Source organism: Plecotus auritus, assembly GCF_963455305.1.
Source record: "Plecotus auritus genome assembly, chromosome: 4".
Classification (NCBI taxonomy): domain Eukaryota; kingdom Metazoa; phylum Chordata; class Mammalia; order Chiroptera; family Vespertilionidae; genus Plecotus; species Plecotus auritus.
The window spans coordinates 157,537,924-157,564,819 of record NC_137775.1 but is presented as its reverse complement, the minus strand read 5'-3'; the positions used below and the strand labels follow the sequence as shown (position 1 = coordinate 157,564,819).

Here is a 26,896-nt window from a genome sequence, read left to right as displayed (position 1 = left end):
GTGTGCTTGTAGGGAGGAGGGAAGGATCTCTAACAAGCCTTTAAAGCCTTCAGTGGTTAAAGTTATATTGATGAAAGCATATGCAGATACACACATATACATATGCAGATCTCTGCATATACATATCCATACACACGGATAATGCGCAAGTTCAGCAGAATTATATAATGAGCATGAGTTCTACATTATGTAGGTAGCTGAAATCAGATTTTTTAAAATCAAAATTGCACCTAAAATGGCTATAAAACAGCGCTTGCCCCTGAAAGTAAATTTATCGCTCCACGCGGTTCACAGGCACGCTGGAGGGTTCTCCCGGCTCTGATCTCTAGGAGATGTTTTTTGCATGTGTTGTGTGACAGGAGGGAAGGGAGTGGGTGAGCTCGCCTGTTCTCCCATTGTCAGCCAGTCTAGTGAGTGTTGGGAAAACCTGTCTGCGGGGTCTTGTGTCATCTCTCCCTACATGTGTACAGGAAAAGTCCGCGCTGCTCACGGTCTCTCTCTCTCTCTCTCTCTCTCTCTCTCTCTCTCTCTCTCTCTCTCTCTCTCTCTCTCTCTCTCTCTCTCCCTCCTTCCCTCCCTCTCTCGTTTCCCTTTCATTCTGCTTTCCCGGTGCGGTGCCGAATGAAGCAGGGAGCAGGATTAGAGTCTGCCACCGGCTATCAGAAGAGCCCAGATAAAAGGAACTGCTTCTTAAGCGCCACTGCAGCAGCCCTCCCTGGTTAATTTTTTTTTTTTTCTTTCCACACAACAGTTGTGCCTCATTATCGGGTGCCTGGCTCGGATTTTTTTTTTTTTTTTCTTTTGGTGGAGGTTTTGAAGTTTCTTCAGTGACTGTTACAGAAGAAGAGGTGTTAGTGTTGCGGGGAAGTCTTGCTTGTCTGCTTTTATGAATGAAACTGACCTAGGTCACCTGTTACCTCCAGTTTGCAGATTGTTTGAACTTCTCTGGCCGCACAATACAGGAGGGAAGCCTGAAGCAGCACAAGGACCTACTGCGCCTGCAGCATGGGCTGGCTCACTGAGATCGCCTGTCTTTTCTGGGGAGTGTTACTTACAGCCAGAGCCAACTATCAAAATGGCAAGAACAATGTGCCAAGGCTGAAATTATCCTACAAAGGTAAATCTCTATTTTTTTTCTTTTATTTGGCTAGCTGTGTGCTATCCCCTCAGTCACCCCCCTCCACCCCCCGCTTTTATTCCTTGAACTCCCTCCCAACCCAAACCATAAAACCTTTAGTTTAACCTGGGGAACCTATATGACTATATGCGTCTTTCTGAGATGATCTAAGCACTTTTAAAAAAATAAATAAATAAAAGCATGTCTGCTGTTTGAGATGACAATTTAAATGCAAACAAAGAACATTTAATCACATTTGCAGAGAGGAGCTGAATGCCTGGGAAATGCTGATCTGCCCATGTGATCATGTGTTCTGTTAATTTTTCTGACCTTACTTCTTTTAAAATATCTTTAAAACTACTATTGAAAAAAAAAAGGTCCCTTTTTAGATATGCATGCCTCACCTATAAGAATTGTTATGACAAATTGTGTTTTCTTAGTTTTAGACACTAAATGGTTAATCATCATCATGAATATTCAGTTTGTTCGAATCTGACAATCAGATGCTTAACATAAGCAGTAGATCGTGGTTTGCCAAGAGACTATAAACTGGAGAGAACAGACTAGTTTTTCCACAGTGTGTTATGATTGTACAAAAGACTGTGTATTTGGCTGATGGGTGTAAAGCCAGAGTCTTTGAAATATAATGTTATTTAATTCCATACATACTTCAGTAAGAAATGAAGACACACTACTTCCTACTTGTAGAACTAGTGTGAACTTCTTTTGTAAAAAAAAAAGTATAAATTTAAGAAAGAAAGAAAAATCTTTATCTCAGGGTTGCTAATACTTTATTTGGTTCTAATTTAATGTGCATGCATGTTTTTTAATGATGGTTTTTAAAGAAAAATAGCTCTATATTTGTTTAGATAAATTTTTATAATTTGTATGAAATAATGCTAAGTTGGATTCCAAAATAATAAATGTAACTTGTAATGGAAGGAAATATTTATAGAACTGAGTTATTATTAAAGTGGAGTTTAAGATTAAACTGTTTGAACTCAAGTAGTTTTACTCCCTAAGGTGTTGCTTTCTTATGATTCTCAGATTTCTAGAATAAGGGGGTGGGGCAGTGAGAAGCTTCAATTATATTCTGTGTTTAGCCTATACTGTGAAGCAAATTTACTGAATCTCTCTTGCAGAGACGTCTATATACTGTACATTGCTCTTATGCCAGCAACCAGATTCTTTAATTTTCACATGATGGGGATGATCTCTCTGAATGCTCTGGTGTGAATGAGGACCACAAATAGGAAAGGGGGATGTATTTTTCACACTTTGGATTAGAAATTAGACACCTATTAAATGTGTTTATTTGGACTTAATACTTGTTAGATAAAATACACTTACTTGGAAAATATATTTGTTTTTGGCATAACATTTTCTTTATTAAAATGTGAGGGCATTTTAAACTTGAGCAAGCGATTGCAATTATACTTGTCTAAGATATTAAAAACATATAGACTCCATTAAATGTTTAATTAATCTCTATTGTGTCTCTATTTAGTAGCTGTCTTTAAATTGTTTATAGTATATGATATTATGGCATCTATGTTTGCATCAGTTTTTGCTCTCTATTTTCACTCTTTGAAAGGATATCATCAATTAATTCTCAGGTTGATGGTCGACTTTATGTAAGTTTATATTCCTTATAAGTAAGTTTTGCATGCAACTACTTCTTGAAGAAGTGAATGGCTATAGGTTATAATTTTAAAATAAGTTTGAAACATGAAATACATTTAAAAGATCTATTACAATTGCAGTTACTTGTCTAATTGCTAAACAAATTGTAAAATAAATAAGAATTGAGAGTTATATTTATTTATTTTGCAAGAATCTTACTTACCTGGTAGCATATTGCTTCTTTTTTAAAAAAAGAAGCATTTAATTAGAATAACCTTTGTTATGTACATCTGCTTTAAACTTGTCTGATGAAGTTAGCTGTATATATTAACAAGGTGTATGTATTTGACACTATCTTTATAAGCTCTTTTTAGCAATGGCATCCATTATAATTATTTTGCTTTCCTTTAAAAATCTACCCTATAGCTACATAATAATTCCATTGATATACCTAGAACTTGGCAATTTAGTAAAATAAACTGTGAAATGAACAACAGCAAGAAGAATAAAAGGAATGGCCCAAGCAATTTTTCTTGTCATTTTATTGGTCTGTCATTACCTTTCTGTCTCTCCACGTACATTTGTTTTGCCAAAGCAAAAGTCTGGTAGCCATATAAATACTTTGTTTCTAAACTAAACTAGACATTTTTTTAGCTGCTTCTTTTTCCTCCTTAATTAGATGTCAAACATAGTTAAAACACCCACTGCATTGCCCTTAAAAATCTTCCAGCACGGTTTTTGAAGAGTTAAATCCCTGCCAACTCTAATTTCCCATGTCACTGTTTTCAGAGATCCACCATTAACTCTCTCATTGCTCAGGTTGCCAAGACAAAGTTTTAGGCAATCACTGTGCTTGCTTTCTGGTAGGAGATAAAAGAGATTTGATATGTTAAATGAGAAAGGAAAAGAAGAAAAAGAAGGCAGCTTTTGCAGTGGATGAACATAGATATCTAATAGGTACCTCTTTACTTTCTAGGAAAAAGGAATTGAATAGATGTTTGAGGGCCATCTGGAGAAGTGATAATATTAGAAAAATGGGATATGCTGGCTTTTCCTCTGAACCAATCTGATTTAGAATCCTTGTGGGGGAAGCAAATGTGAGAACTCTGTAAATCTCAGCAGTCACTTACAAATTATCTTCAAGAAACATTCACCCGGAGATACTTTTGCTTCCTTAAAGATATGTAATAGAGCTAAATGTTAAAGTACTTCTTTTTCTAAATGGTGCATAACAGTTTATTTCCCCTACACAACTAGTCAAATTTCACTTTTCTCATGAAATACAAGAATATCATGTAATCTTCCCTTTGGAATGTGTGGTACAATGAAGACTTCAGAAAAAGCTATGGAAATCACAAGAAAATAAATTAGGTTTGGGGTTTTAAACAAATGACAAATGTTCCATCACTCAGTGTAATGAGCTTTTCCAGGACATTGTGTGCTTCAGTTTTAGTAGAAATCAAAGACACATGCAAGGCTCAATGTGATGGTGATCATGTGGATCCAAAGGTTAAATCAGTGTCTTTAACTTTACCTTTGTAGGGAAGACTTAGTAAATAGTACTTAAATAGATGGTAGAGATTTTAATGGCTTTCTTTTCATACTTTGTAAAGCTATTTTTTCCCAGAGTCAAGTAGTTTCTTTAAGAATAAAATTATCAGTTACATCAAAATTATCATACATATTTGTCTGATACTAGGAGATTATATTAAGTTAAAAATTATGTAGTAAAATTTGCAGAAGAATTTTTATTTGCCATTGCTCATATATTATGATCACTTTAAAATGTAATTAATATGAATGATTTATTTTATTATTTCTTGCAGTTGATAACTTTTCAGAGATTCTTTTTACTTATACCAAAGCACAACATACGTTCACACATATATAAATATATAAATATGGATATATAAACATATATAAATAATAAAGCTTTATATTTATATTTAATAATTGATAAAACCAACCCTTGCAATCTACAGGTTATGGCTTATAACAAATTAATTTTTGATGTAAAATAGTATTCATATTTTAAATTTTATATTTATGATCTTTTAAGTCCCATGGAAAGAGTTTTCATGGATATCTCAAGTATTTACATAATAGTGCAGAATGAAGCTTATAAAAATTTCCTCACAGGTAAAATGAAATGTGTAGGGGATATATATGTAATGTATCTGAGTATGCAAAGCAGAGTTAATTCTTGTATTATTATTTATGAATTATTGTATTATTTTTCATATGATCAACTGTAAACCTACTTTTGCCTCACCCTGTATATCCTGGCAAAATAATATAAAAATAAAACAAAACATGGTGCTCCATCACACATCTGGTGATTCAATGCTGGTCAGGTTAAATGAGGGATAGTGAAAGTCCTGATTTGTGGCTTCTCTGTTTAAAGCTGCCAACCAGATTGGCCTTTGAAATAATAATTTATACAGTGGACTTTAGCAAGTAGGAAAATAATAGAGACAACAAAACCATCCTGTTTAAGTCTCCAACCCACCAACTTTTGATAATGATATTCAGTCATCACTAGCTTAAGTAAACCTGAAAATGGAAAAGGTAATTTTCCCAATGCTAACTTTTGTATATTGCTATTTCTCTTTATATAAATTATTTCCAAGACTCCAGTTCTGTTAGCAATATAAAATACCTGAGTGCTTATGAACTAAATAGATGTGTAGGTCTGTGGTAACTTATTTCTCTTCGTTTTCTTATTTTTAATATTACACAGAAATCTAACAACGTAAGTAACAAATATTTTGTGATTTTTGGTCAATTATATTTAAATTCCATATTTAACAATTAGAGTAATTGAAACCTTTCAGGAAAAATTTAATTATAATTAATTAATATAATATGTTCCTAGTAATAAAATTATACTGTCAGTTGCAGAGCATAACTTATTTAAGCTTATTGTGCATATAACATATTTCAAATGTGTGCTCTAACTTGTAAAGTTATCATGAACTGTAAGAAAGCTATAAGAAATTGTGTGATAAAGTTCTTATTTAAATTTTTCTCATTCAAACTTCAATGGTACATCTAAACATCACAGTTGCATCAGAACATCACACCTTTACAACTTTTGAAGAATTTTGAAATCTCAAGTCAGGACCATTTTAAACAGCGTTTATGCTTGATTTTTTTTATAAAATCTTCCAGAGATACCAGTACTAAAACAAATTTTTGATTGATTATTATCTAACATTCATTTACAAAATCATGATATATCATGGAGAGTTACATATTCATTGATTAAAACATTGCACTTATCAAAACATTATGGACAAATATATGATTCATTAATGCAAAGTTGTAGGTAAACTCTCCAAAACCCATGACAGGATCTAAGTTTAGTGCATGTACTGAAAGTTTATTTTTAAAAGACCAGCAGCTGTAAACATAAATTAGAACAAGTGTGAGTCTTGGGATGGATTTTACACCTCATGACTTCTTAGGTGCTTTTTAAAGGCATCATCATGATTTGCAGTACTATGCTTCCACTAATAGGTGGCACTAGCAATTTGTGACAGCTCTTTCATTAGTGTGGAAATGGGCAGGCTGCTAGGATAAATACAGAATAATGTTTGGAGACCAAGCTTGGAAAAACTGGTATAAGTCAGGAGAAGTAACATGTACAAAACATAAACATTAGTTAAAATAAAATTTTCTAAATATTTTGATATGCTCTTTGCATACCTTTATTGGTACAGTTTGACCCTGAAAAAGTAAATGGCTATAAGTAATAAATAATAAACAAATAAATGAATAAATAACATATTTTTAGTTAAATTGGACTTTACATGTGAAATTAATTATATAATATAAAACAAAATAACAGGTGAAATAGTAGTACTAAACAATCAGAATGCTGGAGGGATAGTTTCATGTGTATGAAATATATATTAAAAATATCATATATATATATATATATATATATATATATATATATATATATATATATATATAATATATATATAATCTTTTTCTTAAGCCTGAATCATTAAGTGTTCTTAACAGAAATTAGGCAGCTTGCCTATGGTATGTGATTGCCATTGTTTATAATTGGAGAGTGGCTATTTGAGAAGGTAAAATAATGTTTAGAAAAAATACATTTGATATATTTTTAAAAGAATAACACCTTTTGGTCTGTAGGTTGTTTTAAATTATTTTTATAATTAAACATACGAAAGATCAATAAATTCTATCTGACACAAATGTCCCCAGTGAATGTTTCTTCTACTGCCAAGACATAAACATCAGTAAAAATAAGGAATTCGTACACCATTTCTAAACAGTAACAGAGCTGGACTCTATCAAACCCAGGATAAGAAAATATACAATGTATACTTGAATTAGGTAATAAAGATAAGAAACAATAAAATTATGTTGATAAATGTGAAGAATGAATTGGTTTTAGTATTTTCTACAAGCTTTGAGTAAAACTTAGAGGGACCACAAATTTAGGGAGTCTTGTCAGCTCCTGAATGAGCCATTAAACCTGCATTTCCAGGTTTCCTTTGCTTGGAGAGACCTGGCATGGGAAACAGTGTTGACCAAACTTTACAGTAACTTCATTTGCTCCTGTAATCATAAAACTGTCTTGAGAAAAAAATATATAACACCACAAACTTGAGTCTTCATCCTCAAACTAAATGAAGCTTAGTTCTATGGAATACATCACATTGCATCTTTAGTTTGTAAACCTACTTATGTGGATCATCTTTGTTGTGCCAGATTGAAAGTTTCTAAGGGATGGATCTGCATTGATTTTCATCATTACATTCTTGATGGCTAGACAAAGTCACTCATTATTGAATGAATTTGGGCTTTATTTCACACACCCTGTTTTTTAAACGCATTAAAGTACCTGATTATAAGTGTATAAGTGAGTATAAAAAGAATGCAAATTCGAAATACAAAATGCATTATAAGGGAATTGTAGGGGAAGTAAACTCAGTGTTAGATGCTAGAGGAGAATATGAGGGAGGCATTTTGGAGTGCACAAAGGGTCTGGGAGCAGTGGTATCCCCACAGACAATGAATCAAGACTATTCCAGAAAGTATCTGAATCAGAAAGTATCTGGATCATCTTTGTTTACCCACAAGAGATGGAGAAAATATAATAATACATACCTCTTGGAAGACTCTAGGAACCAGGTTGAGGAATTGATTCCTCTTTTGGATGCATACCCTTATTATTGTGTCTCAGGACACACAGCCAGAAAAGAAAGTGAGTGAGACTATTCTAAAACCAAATAGTGTCTAATGATAAAATTTCTCATCATCAGTCTCATTGTATCTGAGCCTTTGTGAAAAAACAAATCTCTCCTACCAAACAAAGTTGAAAGCACAATCATTTAAGACCTTAAATTGACTAGAATTCAGTATCCACGCTTTTGGGAGAAACCTGGCTTTGCTCTATGACAACTGGTTAAGATTTCGTATTGCAGAACCTTCATTGGATCCCCTTATCCTTGATTCCACTTACGGATAGCAGCACTTGCACATTGACCCTTGCTTTTCATTTCCAAGTCAGCCTCTTCTTTCCTTGGCTTTGTGCTCTATGTTCTGAGAACACCACCCTCTTCCATTCTCAGCTCTTGCTTCCAAGCCCTCACTGGCCCAGGAGAGTCAGTGTGATAGAAAATACCCACAGGAATCTTTGCTAAAGTGTAAATATTCAAAATATATGTTGAGTTCTTTGTTTAAGATCTTAATCTCATATAATTAAGAGGATGGGGGCGCATAATAGGCTAATTTCCTTAGTGCACTTATAGTTCTATAATTGATTGTAGAATATGAGTTAATTTGTAATGCTTAATTTTAGATTATTATAAAATATCTTAGTCTTGTGACAAAGTAGTATTAATAGGACAAGAGTGCTGTTATGTACAAATCCTAACTATTAAGATGTATTTTTAAAAAATTAAGCCCTAATCCCAATCCTTAAGGAATATATTTGAAGAAAGCCAAAACAAAGTGATTTATACTTGAGGTCAAATTCAAACTAAGTAGTGGTGAATCATCATACTATGTGTTAGAAATTTTAATTTTTTATCTTTAAGTTTAAGAGAATAATAAACACTATTGTGATCATTTTATACAAATTGGTTTAAATTAATCCAGGTTTTCCTCAGCTATGTGAATTTCAATTATTTACAAATTTTTATCATAATTAATAAGTATTTTTAACTTGTATTCTATATCTAAGTCACACATACAACACACAAACCTACATAAGCCATGTTACAGATTTCTTCATGAACAAGACGATTCTTGGATAATAAAGTGACTGTAGTAGGATGTCTGAGGGCGACCTCTCACATGTACCTAAAGACTTCAGAAGGCTTTTGAAAATAGGGCACAAGGAAGGTGAACTCTGAAAGACAAGAAAAATGTGAGAAGGCAGAAACAGAGTGGCAATTACCACTATCAAAACCTATTTCCTTGTAATTTGTTTTTCTTTTTAGGAAAACAATACATTTTTATATAGTTTACATAGTGATACAACTATATATTTGTTCTTTTTTAAAATTTATTTTTATTGGTTTCAAAGAGGAAGGAAGAGGGGGAGAGGAATAGAAACATCAATCATGAGAGAGAATCTATCTGCTGTCTCCTGCAGGCCCTACACTAGGGATCAAGCCTGCATTCAGGGCATGTGCCTGACCAGAATAGAACCCTGACCTCCCGGTTCATAGGTTGACACTCAACCACTGAGCCATGCTGGCTGGCCATAGCTATATAATTTTTCTGTATTCAAATGCAACATGGAAACAAATCTGTCCTTTGACAAGGGGAAATTAAAGCTGCAGCATATCAGACTAGGAACATTATGGACTTAATATGTGCCTGTCTAGGTTTAACTAAAATGAAATCAAGAGGGTAAAGTGGTACATAGTTATAAGGACTTTTCCATAGTGGACACAGTGATCTTTGGGCTTACCCATCTCTCCTTCGGACTTATCTGTAAACTATATTGGCCAGAATTCTTGTTAACCAATGGAAAAAAGAAAAGAAAACTGATTTTGGTTATCCAAGGTAGAAAAGACTGTGACTGTAGTTCCTTGAGATTATAAAATATATTAGCTTTTTTTTTCTTGTTTTCCTAGCTAATTCCTATTTTTTTAGCTTTACCTTGTTATTTCTTTAATGAACCCACCAATAAGTGATGGAGAAAGCAATTGCTATTTTATAAATCATGTTTATTTTTTATATAAAGATGCCTATGTCATCTACATAATGAGAATATATATTAAAATATCTTAACTATGTATTCTTACTATATACCATGTGTCTTTAAATTCAAAGTTACATATTGCATGTATTTTAATTCACTTAGCACTTTGTTATCATTCAGGATGTTTCTCTGGCTCACTTAAGAATAAATTGCTTTCAGAACAAACAGGCTACTAAAATCTTACAACATTTTATAATATACTAGATAAATTGTAGATTTGTGGTATTTTTCAATACAGAATGAAAAATATCACTACTAGAACTTGATCATAATAGTGCAATCACTTGTACTTGCAGACTGTTATATATACTAGACTAGAGGCCGGGTGCACAAAATTTGTGCACGGTGGGGGGGTCCCCCTCAGCCCAGTCTGCACCCTCTCCAATCTGGGACCCCTTGGGGGATGTCCAACTACTGGTTTAGGCCTGATCCCGGGGATCAGGCCTAAACCGGCAGTCAGACATCCCTCTCATAATCCTGGACTGCTGGCTTCTAATAGCTCACCTGCCTGCTGGCCTGATTGCCCCTCACTGCCTCTGCATGCCAGCCTAATTGCCTCTAACTGCCTTCTCTGGTTATCCCCAATTGCACCCCCGCACTGGCCTGGTTGCCCCTAACTGCCCTCCCGCCGGCCTGTTCACCCCACGCAGCCTGCTTGTTCAGTCGTTTGGTCATCCCTCACTAACCCCCCTGCCAGCCTGGTTGTAGGCAGCTATCTTGTGAGGGCATGAGGGTTAATTTGCATATTACCTCTTTATTATATAGGATATAGAACTATATAAATCAATGTGGTTATATGCAGTTCATATGTGTGTATAACAAATACAAAAATGACTTGCATTCAAATTATTATTTTTCTAAGTCATATTATGCTTAATTGGGAATTATAGAAAGTGGAATGCCAATCACTAGAGCATAGGACTGAATCGAAATGTCTTGAAGAGAGGTTCTCTCTCTCTGCTTGATGTCAGATCTTGAGTGATCCAAGATTGTCTGTGGTCTTCTGTCCTTTAATGGTTGACCTTCACTGAGCATCTTCTATTGCACAGTGCTGTTGCATGGCTGAGTTCTCTGCTCTCTCTTAGGCAATGGAGTTATCAAGATGCTCATTTCAGTAGCCCTTCTATTGAGCCTTCTTGGCATCTTGGCTCCAAGCCATAGTGTCATTGCCTCCACAGAAATGTACACAATGTTGAGCAAGTCACAAATCTCCCAATACAAAATAGCCTTCCATCTTTGCAGATTTGAAATGTATAAATTTTTATTTAACTAATCCTAGCCACCCTTCCCCACAACTCCCTATTCTCACCCCATCTTTTCTCTGGAAATACAGTTTGAACTCATTTTTTCTTCTCCTAGCTAAATAAATCTCATTTAAATTTATCTTTTTGAAAACAAAATCCTATTTATTATTCTCTTGGGGTATGGAAAAAGTTTCTAGGGCTCGAAAATTAAAAGCCCTCTGTCTCTTTTGAGAAGAGGTTGGAAACTTTTTGTTTTTAGCAGATCAATCTACCAAAGAACAAAGAACAAACAAAATGACTTTTCTTTAAAGAATGGTAATCTTACCACTTTAAAATTACACTAAATTGCCCTCTTATATACACATACCCTAGTGATCTAAACTAGACATCATCCCTGATACACAGAATATGGTTCTCACAATCAGTCCAAATGCCTCAGCTTTACATCTATAAAATATGTTGATTAAAGGAAAAATTAGTATCCTTGACCCTTGAGATCAAGGAAATGTTGAAATGTTGCCCACATGACGACTAGGAAGGGAAGAGTCACAGAAGGCTAACAGTGCTGGGAACTAAGTGCTCCTATTACCCAGAGAGCTCTTCTCCATTTCTCCATGCCCCTACCTAGGAAGGTGCTACAAAGTCCGGGGACCAGTTGCTAAGGCATGTATCTTGCATGTATCTCTTCCACATGTCAAAAGCCATAGAATATCTACACTTGGATCTCTCACAGGGAACTCGAGCTCTACTTGTTCAAAACTATACTCACTATCCTCTCTACAAACTTCTTTCTCCCCCTTATTCAAGTGTTAGGGAATGTTGTCATTTTGTCCCAGTTGTCCAGGTCAGTAGCATCATTGCCTCTTCCATTGGCAGTCTACCTTACTCTAGCTAGATGTTCTGTGGAGTCCACCTCTTGAGTTTACTCTCAAATCTGTCTTAGTCTTTCCTCCAGGCTAAGTCAGGCATTTATCATTACTTGCCCTACTCTGACAATAGCCATCTATAATTTCTTTTTTTCCTTCATTACTGTCTACAATTCTTTCTGAAATTCAAATTAAACTACTCCTTTCTTGAAATTCTTACTGATTAAAGTACAAACTCCTTAGTTCAGCCTATAAAAATGCATGGTCTAAAGGAGTCTAGGGCATAGAGGAAACTATTTGGAGGTCCTGCAGTTACTCGGATATGAGGAAATTAATGCCTGGATAAGGATCATGATAATAGAAATAAGAAATAAAGGCTGGAGATGAAGCACACTGACCATATAAAAAGCAGGTTTGATAAATGATTGTGTCTAGGAAGGATCTGAAGAATTGAAGAACAACAGGTTTTTAATTTGTGCTACTAGGAGGGTGCTACAACAGCTCATGGTAACCGGAAAGTGAAACTCTTTTCACCTTGCAGCACCAACAATGCCCCAACACAGCCATCCTTTCTCTACTTCCCACCCGTGAACTTTCCTTCCTGGATGAACATCCTCCCACCCTTTTAGTTGCTTACTGATGCTATTCTCTCCAACAAACATTGACTTGAGTATCTCCTTTGCAAAGCTTTTGAAGAGACAGAGAGGTATAAACTATAATATGGCAACTGTCCTGAAGAAACTTACTATTTGGAAGGAGAGAAGACATAGGTTGTCAACTTTTTGACACTACACCTCTTCTTTATTCATCTTATATTGTTAGTCAAGTACAGAGTCTTGTGCATGATAGGGTTTCATCAAATACTTTTTGAGAGAAGTGGTTGAAGGAAGAAATGAGGAGGTGGCAGATAATGTTTCCAGGTGAGAAGGCTAAGGCACAGAAGTGAGAACACGCAGACGCCAGCTTAATTTTTTAAAATAGATTAGTGAAATATTTGATGGGCAGAAAAATAATTTAAGGTCAAAAAAGAGTTTAGATATAGGTAATTGGTTGAACATTTTGAAATAGAGGTTACAGCATTCAAACTTTAGATTTGAATAGATGATAAAACTTTTTAAAGTTTATAGATGAGTCTTATGTGCAAAGCAACGCTTTAGGAATCCAGAAACCTGGGTGTTGGCCTTCAGTGCTGAGTTACTGACTCATCACCTGAGATATTGAATGAGATTCTGAAACAAATGCTTACAGTTCAGATTGGGCCTCACATAACGGCCTGTTCTCTTGGGGCACAAAGACTACATATGTGGGCATGTAGCTTATACTTATCTACTGGTACATAAAGCAGTGTATTTTCACATGTCCAGAAAAAATGCAAGTCATATTTAAGAAAAACTGCAGATATCTATGCTTCTGTATAAAATTTTAAAATCCAACAATCAGGTGTAATTTAGGATACAGCTCTCTACCTGAAAATAGTTGATGTTACATACTCCTTCCTTCATATGTGCTTCGATTTATGGCAGGGTGTGCATTGAGAACTTCTGAGGACTAGAACACAGATTTAACTTTATCACAATGCCTCTATTTGAGCAAAGCAAGATTTCAAGGGTGACTTTGTTTGTTTGTTCTGTTTTGTTTTTTCAGCTCACTATATTATGTGGGTTCACTATTCTTTGATGGACTTCCCCTCCCCACCTCCCCCCGCCCCCGTGCTGGTGTGCAAAGATTCACTCCTTTGCACTTGATTCTAACAAGATAAAATTGGAAGCTGTGCTCAAACAGAGCAATTACTCCTAAGACTCCACCTCCCTGTTGGGCTCTCACACACTGGCCTGCAGCCATGGAATCTCTTACTTTCACTGTGTGTTCCTCGTGTTCAATAGTCTCAGCCTTCTTTTGATTCCCAAGGTGCCTATTCAGAACAGAGTTAAGGTTCCTTTTGCACACTTACAGAGCAGACATCCTCTGTCATTGGACCTCCTAATCCAGACAGCTTCTTGAGAAAGATTTCTAGCATAACAACAAAACGAGACCAAGTGACTATAAAAACGTTTTTATCTTACATGCATAAAATCCCCAAGAAAGGCAGTCAGTGTCTGTTTTGCCCAATTGAAACTAGATTAATACCTATCTGACTGGCTTTGCTCTTTAGCTGTCAGGTTAGAGAAAACTGTCTACTCTAGGACAGTATTTCTGTCCGCAACTATATAAACACCAGCACACTAATTTCAAAAGAATATGTTTAGTGTATTTTTAAACAGGTGCCATATAAGGAAGTGAAATTAGTGAAGATGTAGTAATTTGTTTCTTAAGTACACCTCTCAGTCTATAATATTAACCTGTGCCACATGGAATACACACTATGGACCACATTCTCCCCAATAGACTCCCCATTGTACATATTACACCATCTTTTTCAAACAATTTACTTTTCTTTAGAGACAGCGATAATGGCTAAATATCTTTGATGTGACCCACCTAAAAAGCCAGATTTATTGCTTTTTTATATTTCTAAAAGAATAAATTTTTAGCCCAGCTGGTGTGGCTCAGTGGTTGAGCGTCTACCTATGACTCAGGAGGTCATAGTTTGATTCCTGGTCAGGGCACATGCTTGAGTTGTGGACTCGATCCTCAGTGTGGGACATGCAGGAGGCAGCCAGTCAATGATTCTCTATCATCAGTGATATTTTTATCTTTCCCCCTCTTCTTTCCTCTCTGAAATCAATAAAAATATTTTTTAAAAAAACAATAAAATGCTACATTATTAGAATGAGCAAAATGATAGCACATATATTCAATTAAAAATAAATATATTGTCCTAGTTGGTTTGGCTCACTGCATAGAGGGTCAGCCTGCAGACTTAAGTATACTGGGTTTGATTCTGGTCAAGGGCACATGCTCAGGTTGCTGGTTCGTCCCCAGTAGGCGGCGTGCTGGAAACAGCCAATCAATGATTCTCTCTCATCATTGATGTTTCTATCTCTCTCTCCCTCTCCCTTCCTCTCTGAAATCAATCCTATCTAATAAAGAGGTAATATGCAAATTGACCATCACTCCAACACACAAGATGGCTGCCCCCATATGGTCAAAGATGGCTGTCCCCATGTGGACACAAGATGGCTGGCAGGGGAGGGTAGTTGGGGGCAACCAGGCCTGCAGGGGAGGGCAGTTGGGGGTGACCAGGCCAGCAGGGGAGGGCAGTTGGGGGCAATCAGGCATGCAGGGGAGGGCAGTTGGGGGTGACCAGGCCAGCAGGGGAGGACAGTTGGGGATGACCAGGCCACCAGGGGAGAGCAATTAGGGGTGTCCAGGCCAGCAGGAGAGGGCAGTTAGGGGCAACCAGACCTGCAGGGGAGGGCAGTTGGGAGCAACCAGGCCTGCATGGGAGGGCAGTTGGGGTCGGGGGGGGGACCAGGCCAGTAAGGCAGAGCAGTTGGGGGCAACCAGGCTGTCAAGGAGGAAAGTTAGGGGCAATTGGGACAGCAGGGGAGCAGGTAGGCATTGATCAGGCTGGCAGGCAGAAGCAGTTAGGGGCAATCAGGCAGGCAGGTAGGCGAGCAGTTGGTAGCTAGCAGTCCTGGATTATGAAAGGGATGTCCGACTGCCCGTAATGGGTCCCAGATTAGATAGGGTGCAGGCTGGGCTGAGGCACACCCCCTATGCATGAATTTTGTGCCCCAGGCCTCTAGTAAATATATATTTAAAAATAAATATATTGATAATGTTCATTATCATTATTTCAATTCAAGTACTTGCTTGTTAGTCTACTGAAATTTAATGACTTTTTTCTAATTTTGCTGCTAGAATAAAAATTTCATGAGAATAAAATAACTTGGCATGGTGAAGAAAGCATTGAATTAACTGAAATTTTCTAGGTGTAAGGATTTTGGCATGTTATTAGCTTTATTAGCCTCAAGGTTCTCTTCTCTAATATTGAAGAATAGCTATTTATAGTAGTTCTTATCAGGATAATGACAGTAGACATTTAAGGTGCCCAGTCATTACTTAGTGCATATAAGATATTCATTACCTATTGATTACTTGAGGCAGATTAATAATTGCATAGATTCTAGATTTCCATGTTTTGCTCATTTAGAGTAGGTGTGCATGCATGTGCTCTCCAGCTATTCCCTGTGTGTGTGTGTGTATGTATAAATATATATATATATATATATATATAATTATAATGCAAAGAAAATCACAATTGTATGTGTAGTGTGCTTCGTTCAAAGACCTGTGATAGTGTGAATGTTTAAAATATGAATTTTGTCAATATCCATTAGTCAGTGAACATATGAGAAGGCTTTGTAAAAAGCTAATGTTGCAAGTAAACAATTGATGACATATTGCTGAGTCTAGCTAGCATAAGGCCTTTCAGTGAAGTTAAATGTTTTGATGCAGATCTATTGACACAATTTTAAGTGCAAGTTCAATGGAATCTGTGTAAGTGTATACATAAAGCTAATGATGAGGATGAAAGAAGACCCAACTTTGGAGTCGCCTGGCTCTGAATACTCACTGAGCCAGGATGAGCAAGGAAGCACCTGCTTCTTTGGGAAATGTTCGCTTGCATCTCACAGACTCTATGCTCCAATTTATGTTTTCAACACTAATCAAAGTCAGTCATTTAATATTCAGTAAAACTAACCAGGAAATGACTATTTTATTTGCTCCTGTACTTACATCATATCCTTTCAAATGGTGTAATTGTTGCCTTGAATATTATTTTGTTCTGACTTCGTCCATGAAGACACAGCATCCTTTATGACAACTTAAAGAGTATTGAATCCACATAGGAATTAACACAATATCCCTATGTAATATGTTCCCGAGTCTGAATTAAACTTTGTAGATATACAGTTTGAGTTGTTCTGACAAACTCTGTGAACCACCTGTGATCACAAATAACCCATTTGCAGGAAAGAGGATATGCAGTCACTCAAGAAAATAAACTTGCAGCCTGAAGCTAGTAAATAGGATGGAGAACATGTTGAGAGTAACTTAAAGGGGCTTTTGTTAAGCAAAAGACACTTGGAAGCCAGAATGGGAAATCTAGACGTTGTTATAAAGGAGGTGACATTAACCACAGTCAGCTTTTAAAGGATTTTTCTGGAAGGAAGTATTCCTTTGGAAAACACTTTATGTACCAGCATGGATACATTTCTGAGGTCTTCTAGACAAAGATGAAGTTTATTTTATTGTAGCTTTAGCCATATTAAAATGCACATAAACTGTTTTACCTTATGCCAGACATGTGGAAGCAATCAGTATATGTAAATGACATGTGAAGGTGAGGTATAGTTTTAGCTTAAAAATGTAGACTGTCTGTGGTTATAAATGATAACCACATCACAAAGAGAAATGTGCCTTTCAATACTCACTTAAATATAGAAATAATCAGTGATGAATATTTAAAAAAAACTGCTAGGGTTTCTTTGGTAAAATATAATAAATGTAAAATATAGTGCTATCTGGTGCTGTTACATTATTTTTAGAATGCAGTACTCAAAGGGAAATATTTTTTACCTTAAGTACTTGGTAAAATGTATGTATTCATAGTTAGACATTGTTAACATCAGTCTATCTCTAAAACAGTACTTTTGCCAAGGGTTGTATTTTATCTTTCAATTTTTTATTGAGGCATAATTGACATACATCATTATACTAGTTTCAGGTGTACAACACAAAGATTCTATTTTTGATATATTGCAAAATGATCGGTACAATCAGTCTAGTTAACATCTGTCACCATACATAGGTACAGAAGATTTTAAGATTTACTCTCTTAGCAACTTTGAAATATGCAATAATAGTTACCATACTGTATATTACATCCTCATGATTTATTTTATAACTGGAAGTTAGGCTGGCTACAGTTATCCTTTATTAAAATAAACGCTCCCCTCCTTTTTTATTATCATGAAATCAATTTGTTTTTTGCCTATAATATACTCTATTTATATATGTGTGTGTATATATGTATATGTATGCTACATAACATTTCATAAATTTTGAACATATAAACCTGAATCAATCAAATTTCCTTGAAAAGGAAATAGATATAATAAAAAATAAATGTTTCCCTTTCTTTAAATTCAAAACAGTGCTACCTTTAGTCTCAATATGATGGTGCTATGTCTTTAAAATATTTTTACCATCTGCTATATGTAAAGCCGGATATTAAAATGACATGAATTCAGAGAAGTGTTATTACACACACACACACACACACACACACACACACACACACACACGAGGGAAATAATAAAAGGAAAAATAAAATAAATTATAGATGAGTATTTAAGCATTATTGTATCTTTTCCATAGGAAAAGAAACCCACAAGGTTATATTTTGTTAGACTGAAATTATATTTTTTGTACACCCAATTTGCTCATAATAAAATAAACAAAACTCCACTCAGGTGACAATATACTTGAGGAAACCAAGAAGTGAATCATTATAATAAATATCTAAGTAAAATTCACCAATATTTAAAGAAAGAAATAGTCTCCAAACCTTGGCCCGGCATGCCACCTTCCATTCCAGGCATGTTCTGGGCCAGGGCCTCTGAGAAACTAGCAGAGATAAATGACACAGTCCCTGTGCAGGAGGATCTTACTCTTCATTGTCAACGCAGACTAATCAGAGTTCAGTATATCATGGGAATAACTTTGTTAAAGAAAATATGGAAGTTTTCAAAAACAGAATTATTAATATCACAGTCTGCTAGACAAATACCAGTTGCGATTTGGAGTTTATTTCATACAGCAATCATGGAGGGCTGTGAGGAGAAAGAGAATGACGGGGAATAGAGGTGCTACACAGAGAAGCAATGACTAAGCCTGCTGGACATGAAAAATGCAGACAAGAGACAAATCCATCCACCAGGGTGTGTGTGTGTGTGTGTGTGTGTGTGTGTGTGTGTGTGTGTGTGTGTGTGTTGCTATTGTTGTTGTTTGGTTTATGTTTTAACTGTAACTCTATTTGTTCTTGGCATATATATAGGGTGTCCTAAAAACATGTATGCACACTTTGAATAATTATAAAGGCAATGATTATTAAAATACATTTAATTTACAAAATTGAGCTATCAGCTGTTAAAGTGTATATACATTTTTGGGACACCCTGCATATCCACATTGAGCTATTGTTTAATTTACATACTATTCTATTTCTAACCCAGAAAGTTCTCTTAAAACTTTAAATTTATTTCAAATGGACAAAAATATACTAAGTATGACTATGCACCAATCACTATAATGATTTACTAGGAGGAGAAAAAACACGTAGGAGTAATCCCTTTTCTCACCACATAGTGTTAAAGCATACCACCCAATGATAAGGCAAATTGGTCCATCATTTTATTATAAAGCAAATGCTGTGAAGTTTATAGGTAACAATGATTTGTTAATTATGCTATGGCATGCTATTGGTCATAAGAAAAATATGTTTTACAGGGAGTGAAAATTAAGCTGGACCCATGAGGATGAGAAAATTTTGCAAGAAAGAATGGGGGAGACTTTTCTTTTAGAAGCATAGCCTGAAGACATTAGCATTAATTTGTTGTTTCTTAAATATGGAAAAGCAAAATTAATGTAACCTTAAATGGAAAAGAGTGGCAGATAGTGAGGCAATGTAAGCAAATTCTAAAAATCTGAGTATTTCAGTGATCAATGATTCTTCATAATCTTTGCTCATTCTTCTAATAACTATTAATATGGTGTGCAAGGAGTACATTACAATTTATGGTATATGGCATGCATTCTGCACCAAGGAGATCACATTTAGTGGAGAAGGTATTCATGTATAGCAGAATATACATTATAGGACAAATGTGCACAAAGTAATATATTCAAACAAAGAACTGTGAGAATTCAGAATATTAAAATATCACAGAGAGTCAAGTGATCATATAGGTCCTTAGGTGAAATAAAGCATTAAAGGTGGGCATCAGAGAGCCTTTTTGCAGGCATAGAAGAGAGAGGAAGAGTGGAGAATATTCTAGATGGTGGGATTAAATAAATTACAAGCAGGAAAGAAAGTGTCAAGGGCATGTCATAAAATGTTTAGTATTTTAGTTTGCCTAAGCGTTTTTAAGAAAATCATACAACTTCGGGTACTGATTGAATAACCATGGGTAGTTGACTTCTCTGAGCACATAATGCATGCCACAAACAAGGTGACTGTTCCATATTTTACCCTTCAGTTTCTAATGGAAATACTTAAATAACATAAACAAGTAATCATCAGAAATTTTAATTCATGTATTTGAGCACATTATAGGTTCATGGTACCAAGCCCAGAATCACAGTCTGGTTAGAATCAATAAAGCATAGTACTTAAGAAAGTGGTTGACATAATGCGTGTCCAGTAAATATTAGACATTAATAGAAGATATAAGAATAGCTCACACTACTAAGTATCAGGTCAAGGGATAAAAGTGCAGACCAGGTAATAAGTGGAATGGAAAAAGCAAAAGAGCCATTCTTCACAAAGGACTGAGATGAGAGATGAGGATAGAAGAAAGGATACAAGTAAGATAAGTCAAGAGTTGAAATAATGGTGTGAGCAGTTATGTAAATACACAGCTATATTTTAAGATGAAAAGATAATTTGTTTGCTTATATTTTCCCTTTATTGTATTAAGCATTGGGTTGACTAAATCATTCCATTTAGCATGGCTACAGTTGGTGATATAGATATTAATTATTGTGTTTGACTTCCTATTATTTTTCCTGTCTCTTGAAAAGATTGGTAAGTAGTGACTAGGCCAAGATAAGTCAAACCAGAGAGAGTTGAAAGAGCAAGATGCCTAGGCATTCTGATAGTTATAGGAGTTATTGGATATAATGCTTTACCCAGAAGTTTATAAAGATAGTAAAGGAATAGGAGTTAATCAAATCAGTAGGGTGGAATCAAGGAAAGCAAGTAGATACTGTGAGATGGATTGAGAAAGAGGAAACTTAAAAATATATTAACACTATTTTTACAATTCTCATTTATTGAGACAGGAAATAACTCTAGCTTATAAAATTATTTAAAGTGTTATAATGATATTTAATTGCAAAACGATAATAACTAAATGGGGGTATTTTTTTAATGTACTTTATAAAAAGTGAACATAATAGAATATCATGCATAGAATACATAAAGACTTAGTTATTACTAAACAGTTACATTTTCTCACAATCTCATTACATTTCTCTTATTATTGAAATTGTGCCTAACGATATGTTATCCCTTTTAGCTCAGGGAAAGAACATAAAGAAAATTTTGCCTTACGTGACAATAATGGCAGATGCTATAGCTAAAAGACTAAGATAATATTATATTATAATCATTTAGAAGAATAAAATACATGGTCACACAGTAACCTTTGTATAGGTTGTTATTATAATGGACCCTCTGATATGTAATGGATCAAAATATGCTTATGCAGCATAAAAGCTCCATACAGTAAAGGCTCCATATGTATGCCCTTTATTTCTTTCTTCCAATATCACAGTTCCAAAGGCATTCCACTGGACTGTAGTTCTATGCTTTTAACTATTTTCCTTAAATGACTCAGACAGAAGAATAAGCTGTATATGAATGAACATGTTTCATGTCCTTTTAACTTTTGAAGTAGGACTTTTTAACTTTTTCTCTGAGTATTCCTAATAATAGAAGACGATTCCAAAAATATTTTCAGGAAACTTGAGCTCACCACTGAAGTAGTCCAATGTTATGGCTCAAGGCTATACATTATTATGCAATACTGAAAGAAGGCTAAGATGGGGCCATTTTTTCCAGTTTCCAGAGTCGGCTATCTTCACTAGTGAAATTAAATGTTGCACAGTCTACACATCATGCGCACTACTAGGAAAGATGGCTCCAGACTGAATTATCTAAATTACTTACTAAAGTAAATTAAAGTCATTGCTTTTAGTTCACAAACCGACATTGTCAGAGTGGCTAAGAAATGTAAGTGAATAGGGAATACTAGGAATTGCTCCCTGTCAGATCTCAAAATACTGTGAAATGCTTAAAGAAATACTTAAACATTATTAAACACCACCCTTATGTCTTGGATGTTAAGCCTAGGAAGAACAGCTGTTCACTTGGTTTACAAATGCTAATTTTTCTACTACTACCTTTAGGGGGAAAATGCTCATTTTAAGCCACCATTCTAGACTATTTTGGGATTTAATCTGGCACCCAAGTGGTTGGCCATGCCATCTTTCATAAATGAATAAGCTCATATATCTTAGAAGATAATAAGTGTGTGTGTTTTTTCTTTTTGATAGGTACACATCAAACTCATAGTATGTTTTACATTAAATACAGGAAAAGAGAGCCATTTGTGGTAGAAATCCCAATAGAAAACATATTTACACCCCTCAGATCTTTATTCCAGTCTGGATAATAACTTTTTCCTTGGCTGCTCCTTTTCTCAAAGTTCCTACTATTCCCACTAATTGGGACCTTTATTTAAATTGCTTCAACAATTTACAATATACCATGGAATAACCTCTTAATGTGCATTTTGTACCAAGATTTGTATCTACTTAAATATAAGAACTGCATCTAAATTAATTTAAAAATTCAAGGAAACAAGATATGGCATATGTTAAAAAGGGAGCAACTAAATAGAAATACTTTTTCTTAGATGGTAATATTGAGAGTTTTAGTTCAGAATTGCATATTTTGGCTGTCACAGATTTGCCATTTCCCATGCCAAATAAAGTGATGGGAGTGCTGTGAAAATTTAGTGCTTGTTAGTGTTGGTGAATCACTGTGGCCATAAATAAAAACTGCTATAAAACTTCAGAGCATTCTTTTGTGGGCAGGCAAGGTTCACGTAGAGTTTGCTCCTTTGCCTACTTCCAGACATTTAGGATTCACGTCTTTAGCTTGCAATAGTACATGCATTCACCTGATGGGATGTTTATCAGATTTTTTATTCAAAACAATGAACTTAATAAGAGAGAGTACTGCTGTAGGTTTCCATTCTGAACATTTGTTAGCTATCATTTGAAAAGCTAAAACCATCTATCTATGTTTCATGTTCTGCCCTTAAGTCATCCAGATGACTCCAAAAGAAGGGAATGGAATTTGTTCTCAAGAAAATTCCAGTTTTCAACCTGAGAACCAACTTCCCAAATAACACAGAATGATGATTACCGAACTTGCCTGTGCACCATCAAGTGGTGAATCCTCACACCTCAAAAGCAAGGGGAAGCTGACACTCAGAATACTCAATTGGCGTAGATCCTACAGTGAGGTGCTGGTTGGGGATCAGCCTTCCTATTCCTTTTTACTGAGGATGCCTGGCATTCCCCAATGCTGGTGTTCACTGGTGTTTAAAATAAAGTCAGTTCTAAAACAAAGATACTTTAAAAAAAAAACACTCCTATATTTCTGTGAGAATAAATAATGGCTATGATAAAAATAACACCAGTTATCACCATTTAATGAATATTATTTATTGGCCAGAAATAGTGCTAAAATTTTGTGTAAACTATCTCATGTAATTGTTACAGCCACTCTAGGTAGGGTACATTTTTCATCCTTTTATGGATAAGTAAAACCACAGCCTAAAGTAGAACAAGTAGTAAGGGAAACAGTTTTGGTGTCTAGCTGACACCAAGCCTCTCCTTTTCATTCTTTAGTTGTTGTAAGAACACTGAACATTAAATCTACCCTCTGAATACATTTTTAAGAGTACTATGCATTGTTGTCGATTACAGGTACAGTGTTGCACTGCTCAGCTCTAGCATTTATTCACCTTGCTATTCACCTTGTTAAATGAAACTTATGCCTCTTGATTAGTAACATCCCATCTTCAGTTCCTTTAGCCCTTAGTTACCACCATTGCACTTCTTTTATTCTATAAATTTGACTATTTTTGATACCTTATATGAGGGAAATCATTACTTTTAATTATTGCTCTCAATTAAAGAAGATTTCATTAGAGGAGATTGAAAAAAAATACTATTCAAATACTGCCACTGTGAAATTATACATAATAATTATAGTGGAAAATGGCATTTAAAAATTAATTACAAAGACACAGTCCTAAAATTCTTGACATAAATTATTGCTACTGGGTTTTATTTTTTTTTAAATATATTTTATTGATTTTTTACAGAGAGGAAGGAAGAAGGATAGATAGTCAGAAACATCGATGAGAGAGAAACATCGATCAGCTGCCTCCCGCACACCTCCCACTGGGGATGTGCCCACAACCAAGTTACATGCCCTTGACTGGAATCGAACCCGGGACCTTTCAGTCCGCAGGCCGACGCTCTATCCACTGAGCAAAACCGGTTTTGGCAACTACTGGGTTTTAGATGCTAAAAATTCAGAAACTGTTACCAAGAAGTCAACCAGAGATTGTTTAGTTTTTCCTAACTTAAAGCACACACTAATACCTACAATCTTGGAAAGAAATAAAATCATCTTCTCTAAGAATATGGGCTACATATAAAAATGAATTGGGGCTGCTACAAGAAGATTCATTTCCATTTTAGATCTTCATTCGTTGTATATCTTTATGTAGAAAATGATATGGATTTCCATAAAATCTGTCATTGTATTTTGAAGTGAATCATAATGTGTAGTTTTCATTATGTAGAGCTAAATCATATGCCATTACATAATTAAGTTTGCTGAAATAAAAGGTAATATATTAAAAGTAGGTTTTGCAAAAGCTAACAGTTCGAACTTTTGTTTTTTTGTTGTTGATGCTAAAGATGTTTTGGCATACAAACCATTATTATAGATTTCAAGAAAATTGTATGCAAATCTCAAGTGAAATTTACATAATATGGTTGGTTGAGAATGAAATAATGTAAAACTTCTGTGTTCTACAGGATTTACTCTCTAAACCATAAATCCCTTCCTAACATCCAAATATTGCAGTAGCATTGCTGGCAACTTGGACCTGGTTCATATAAAGGTTCCTAAGCTTTGGCAAACTTTTGACAAATGAAAAAAAATCATAGACTAAATTGTCACATTCTATTGCACATGCTTTATTGGAGGCATTACTTCTCAGCATAAATGAAATGAGCAGTTTTTATGAAATGTTAAAAGGCTCATCAATCTCTCATGAAGAAAGAGAAAAACTGTGTTAAGGTAATGTGGCTGCTCCAGTTTTACAGTCAGTGATAAGAACAATGTGGCGTCACCACAGTTTATATTTTTGTTTTTAATTCAGCCCTTTCATTTAGATGTTTAGAGTGGTGCCAAGATGAACAATTGGAATGCTTAATTATATAAATTGAATCACTTGCCTTGACTATCACAAACTAGAAACTTATAAAGGATTAGTAAAGGAACAGATTAGGTATTATGACAGTGTTTCTGGACACCAGGATTTGATTTCTGTTTCATATTTCTGTTTCTGAATTTCAGACACATATATCTCTTTGTATCCTGGGCCTCTCCTGGGTGTACTAACTTGAATTCATGTTTAAAGGAATATACACTGAGTGGCCAGTCATTATGATCTCTGAATGCATAATAATCTGGCCACTCAGAGTGTGTATGTGTGTGTGTATATATATATATATATATATATATATGCACTAGAGGACCGGTGCACGAAATTCGTGCACGGGAGTGTGTGTCCCTCAGCCCAACCTGCATCCTCTCCAATCTGGGACCCCTCGAGGGATGTCCAACTGCCCGTTTAGGCCCGTTCCCAGTAGGAATGGGCCTAAATAGTCAATCCGACATCCCTCTCACAATCCAGGACTGCTGGCTCCCAACTGCTCGCCTGCCTGCCTTCCTGATTGCCCCTAACCGCTTCTGCCTGCCAGCCTGATCACCCCCTAACCACTTCCCTGCCAGCCTGTTTGCCCCTAACTGCCCTCCTCTGCAGGCCTGGTTCCCCCCAACTGCCCTTCCCTGCAGGCCCCATCGCCCCCAACTGCCCTCCCTTGCAGGCCTGGTCCCTCCCAACTGCCTTCCCCTGCTGGCCTGATTGCCCACATCTGCCCTCCCTTGCAGGCCTGGTCCCTCTCAACTGCCCTCCCCTGCTGGCCATCTTGTGGCGGCCATCTTGTGTCCACATGGGGGCAGGATCTTTGACCAAATGGGGGCAGCCATCTTGTGTGTTGGAGTGATGGTCAATCTGCATATTACTCTTTTATTAGATAGCATAGAGGCCTGGTGCACGGGTGGGGGCCGGCTGGTTTGCCCTGAAGGTTGTCCAGGATCAGGGTGAGGGTTCCCTTGGGGCGTGGAGCAGCCTTGGCGAAGGGCCTGTGGTGGTTTGCAGGCCAGCCACGCCCCCCCCCCCCCCCGGTGACCTAAGCAGAGACCCTGGTATCTGGGATTTGTTTATCTTCTATAATTGAAACTTTGTAGCCTTGAGAGGAGGCCAAGGAAGGCCAGGGTGTGCAGAAAGCTTGGCTTCCTCCATCGTCGGGGGCAATCCAAGCCTCCTGATCGCTCCATGGCTGCAGCCATCTTGGTTGGGTTAATTTGCATACTCACTCCTGATTGGCTGGTGGGTGTAGCTTGTGGGTGTAGTGGGGTGATGGTTAATTTGCATATTACTCTTTTATTAGATAGGATATATATATAAATTAGAGGCCCGGTGCATGAATTCGTGCATGGGTGGGGTCCAGCCAGCCTGGCCAGGTGGAGGGGACATGGTCGGTTGGCCGGCCTGCCTGCTGGTCGAACTCCTGGTTGAGGGGACAATTTGCATATTAGCCTTTTATTATATAGGATGTACACTGAGTAGCCAGATTATTATGCATTCAGAGATCATAATAATCTGGTCACTCAGTGTATGTCAAT

The 26,896-nt window shown here is 36.0% G+C and overlaps 1 protein-coding gene across 2 annotated transcripts in view; it reads left to right on the top strand.

Annotated features, from left to right (window-relative positions):
- The first annotated feature begins 803 nt into the window (after positions 1–803).
- SEMA3A (semaphorin 3A) overlaps positions 804–26,896 on the top strand; it is a 202,666-nt gene continuing 176,573 nt past the window's right edge. The window contains exon 1 of one of the 2 annotated variants that reach the window (XM_080664128.1): positions 804–1,117. In XM_080664128.1, the coding sequence (XP_080520254.1) occupies positions 1,006–1,117 (112 nt within the window). In that variant the 5' untranslated portion in view covers positions 804–1,005. The remainder of the gene's footprint in view (positions 1,118–26,896) is intronic. The other variant, XM_080664129.1, reaches the window with a different exon arrangement.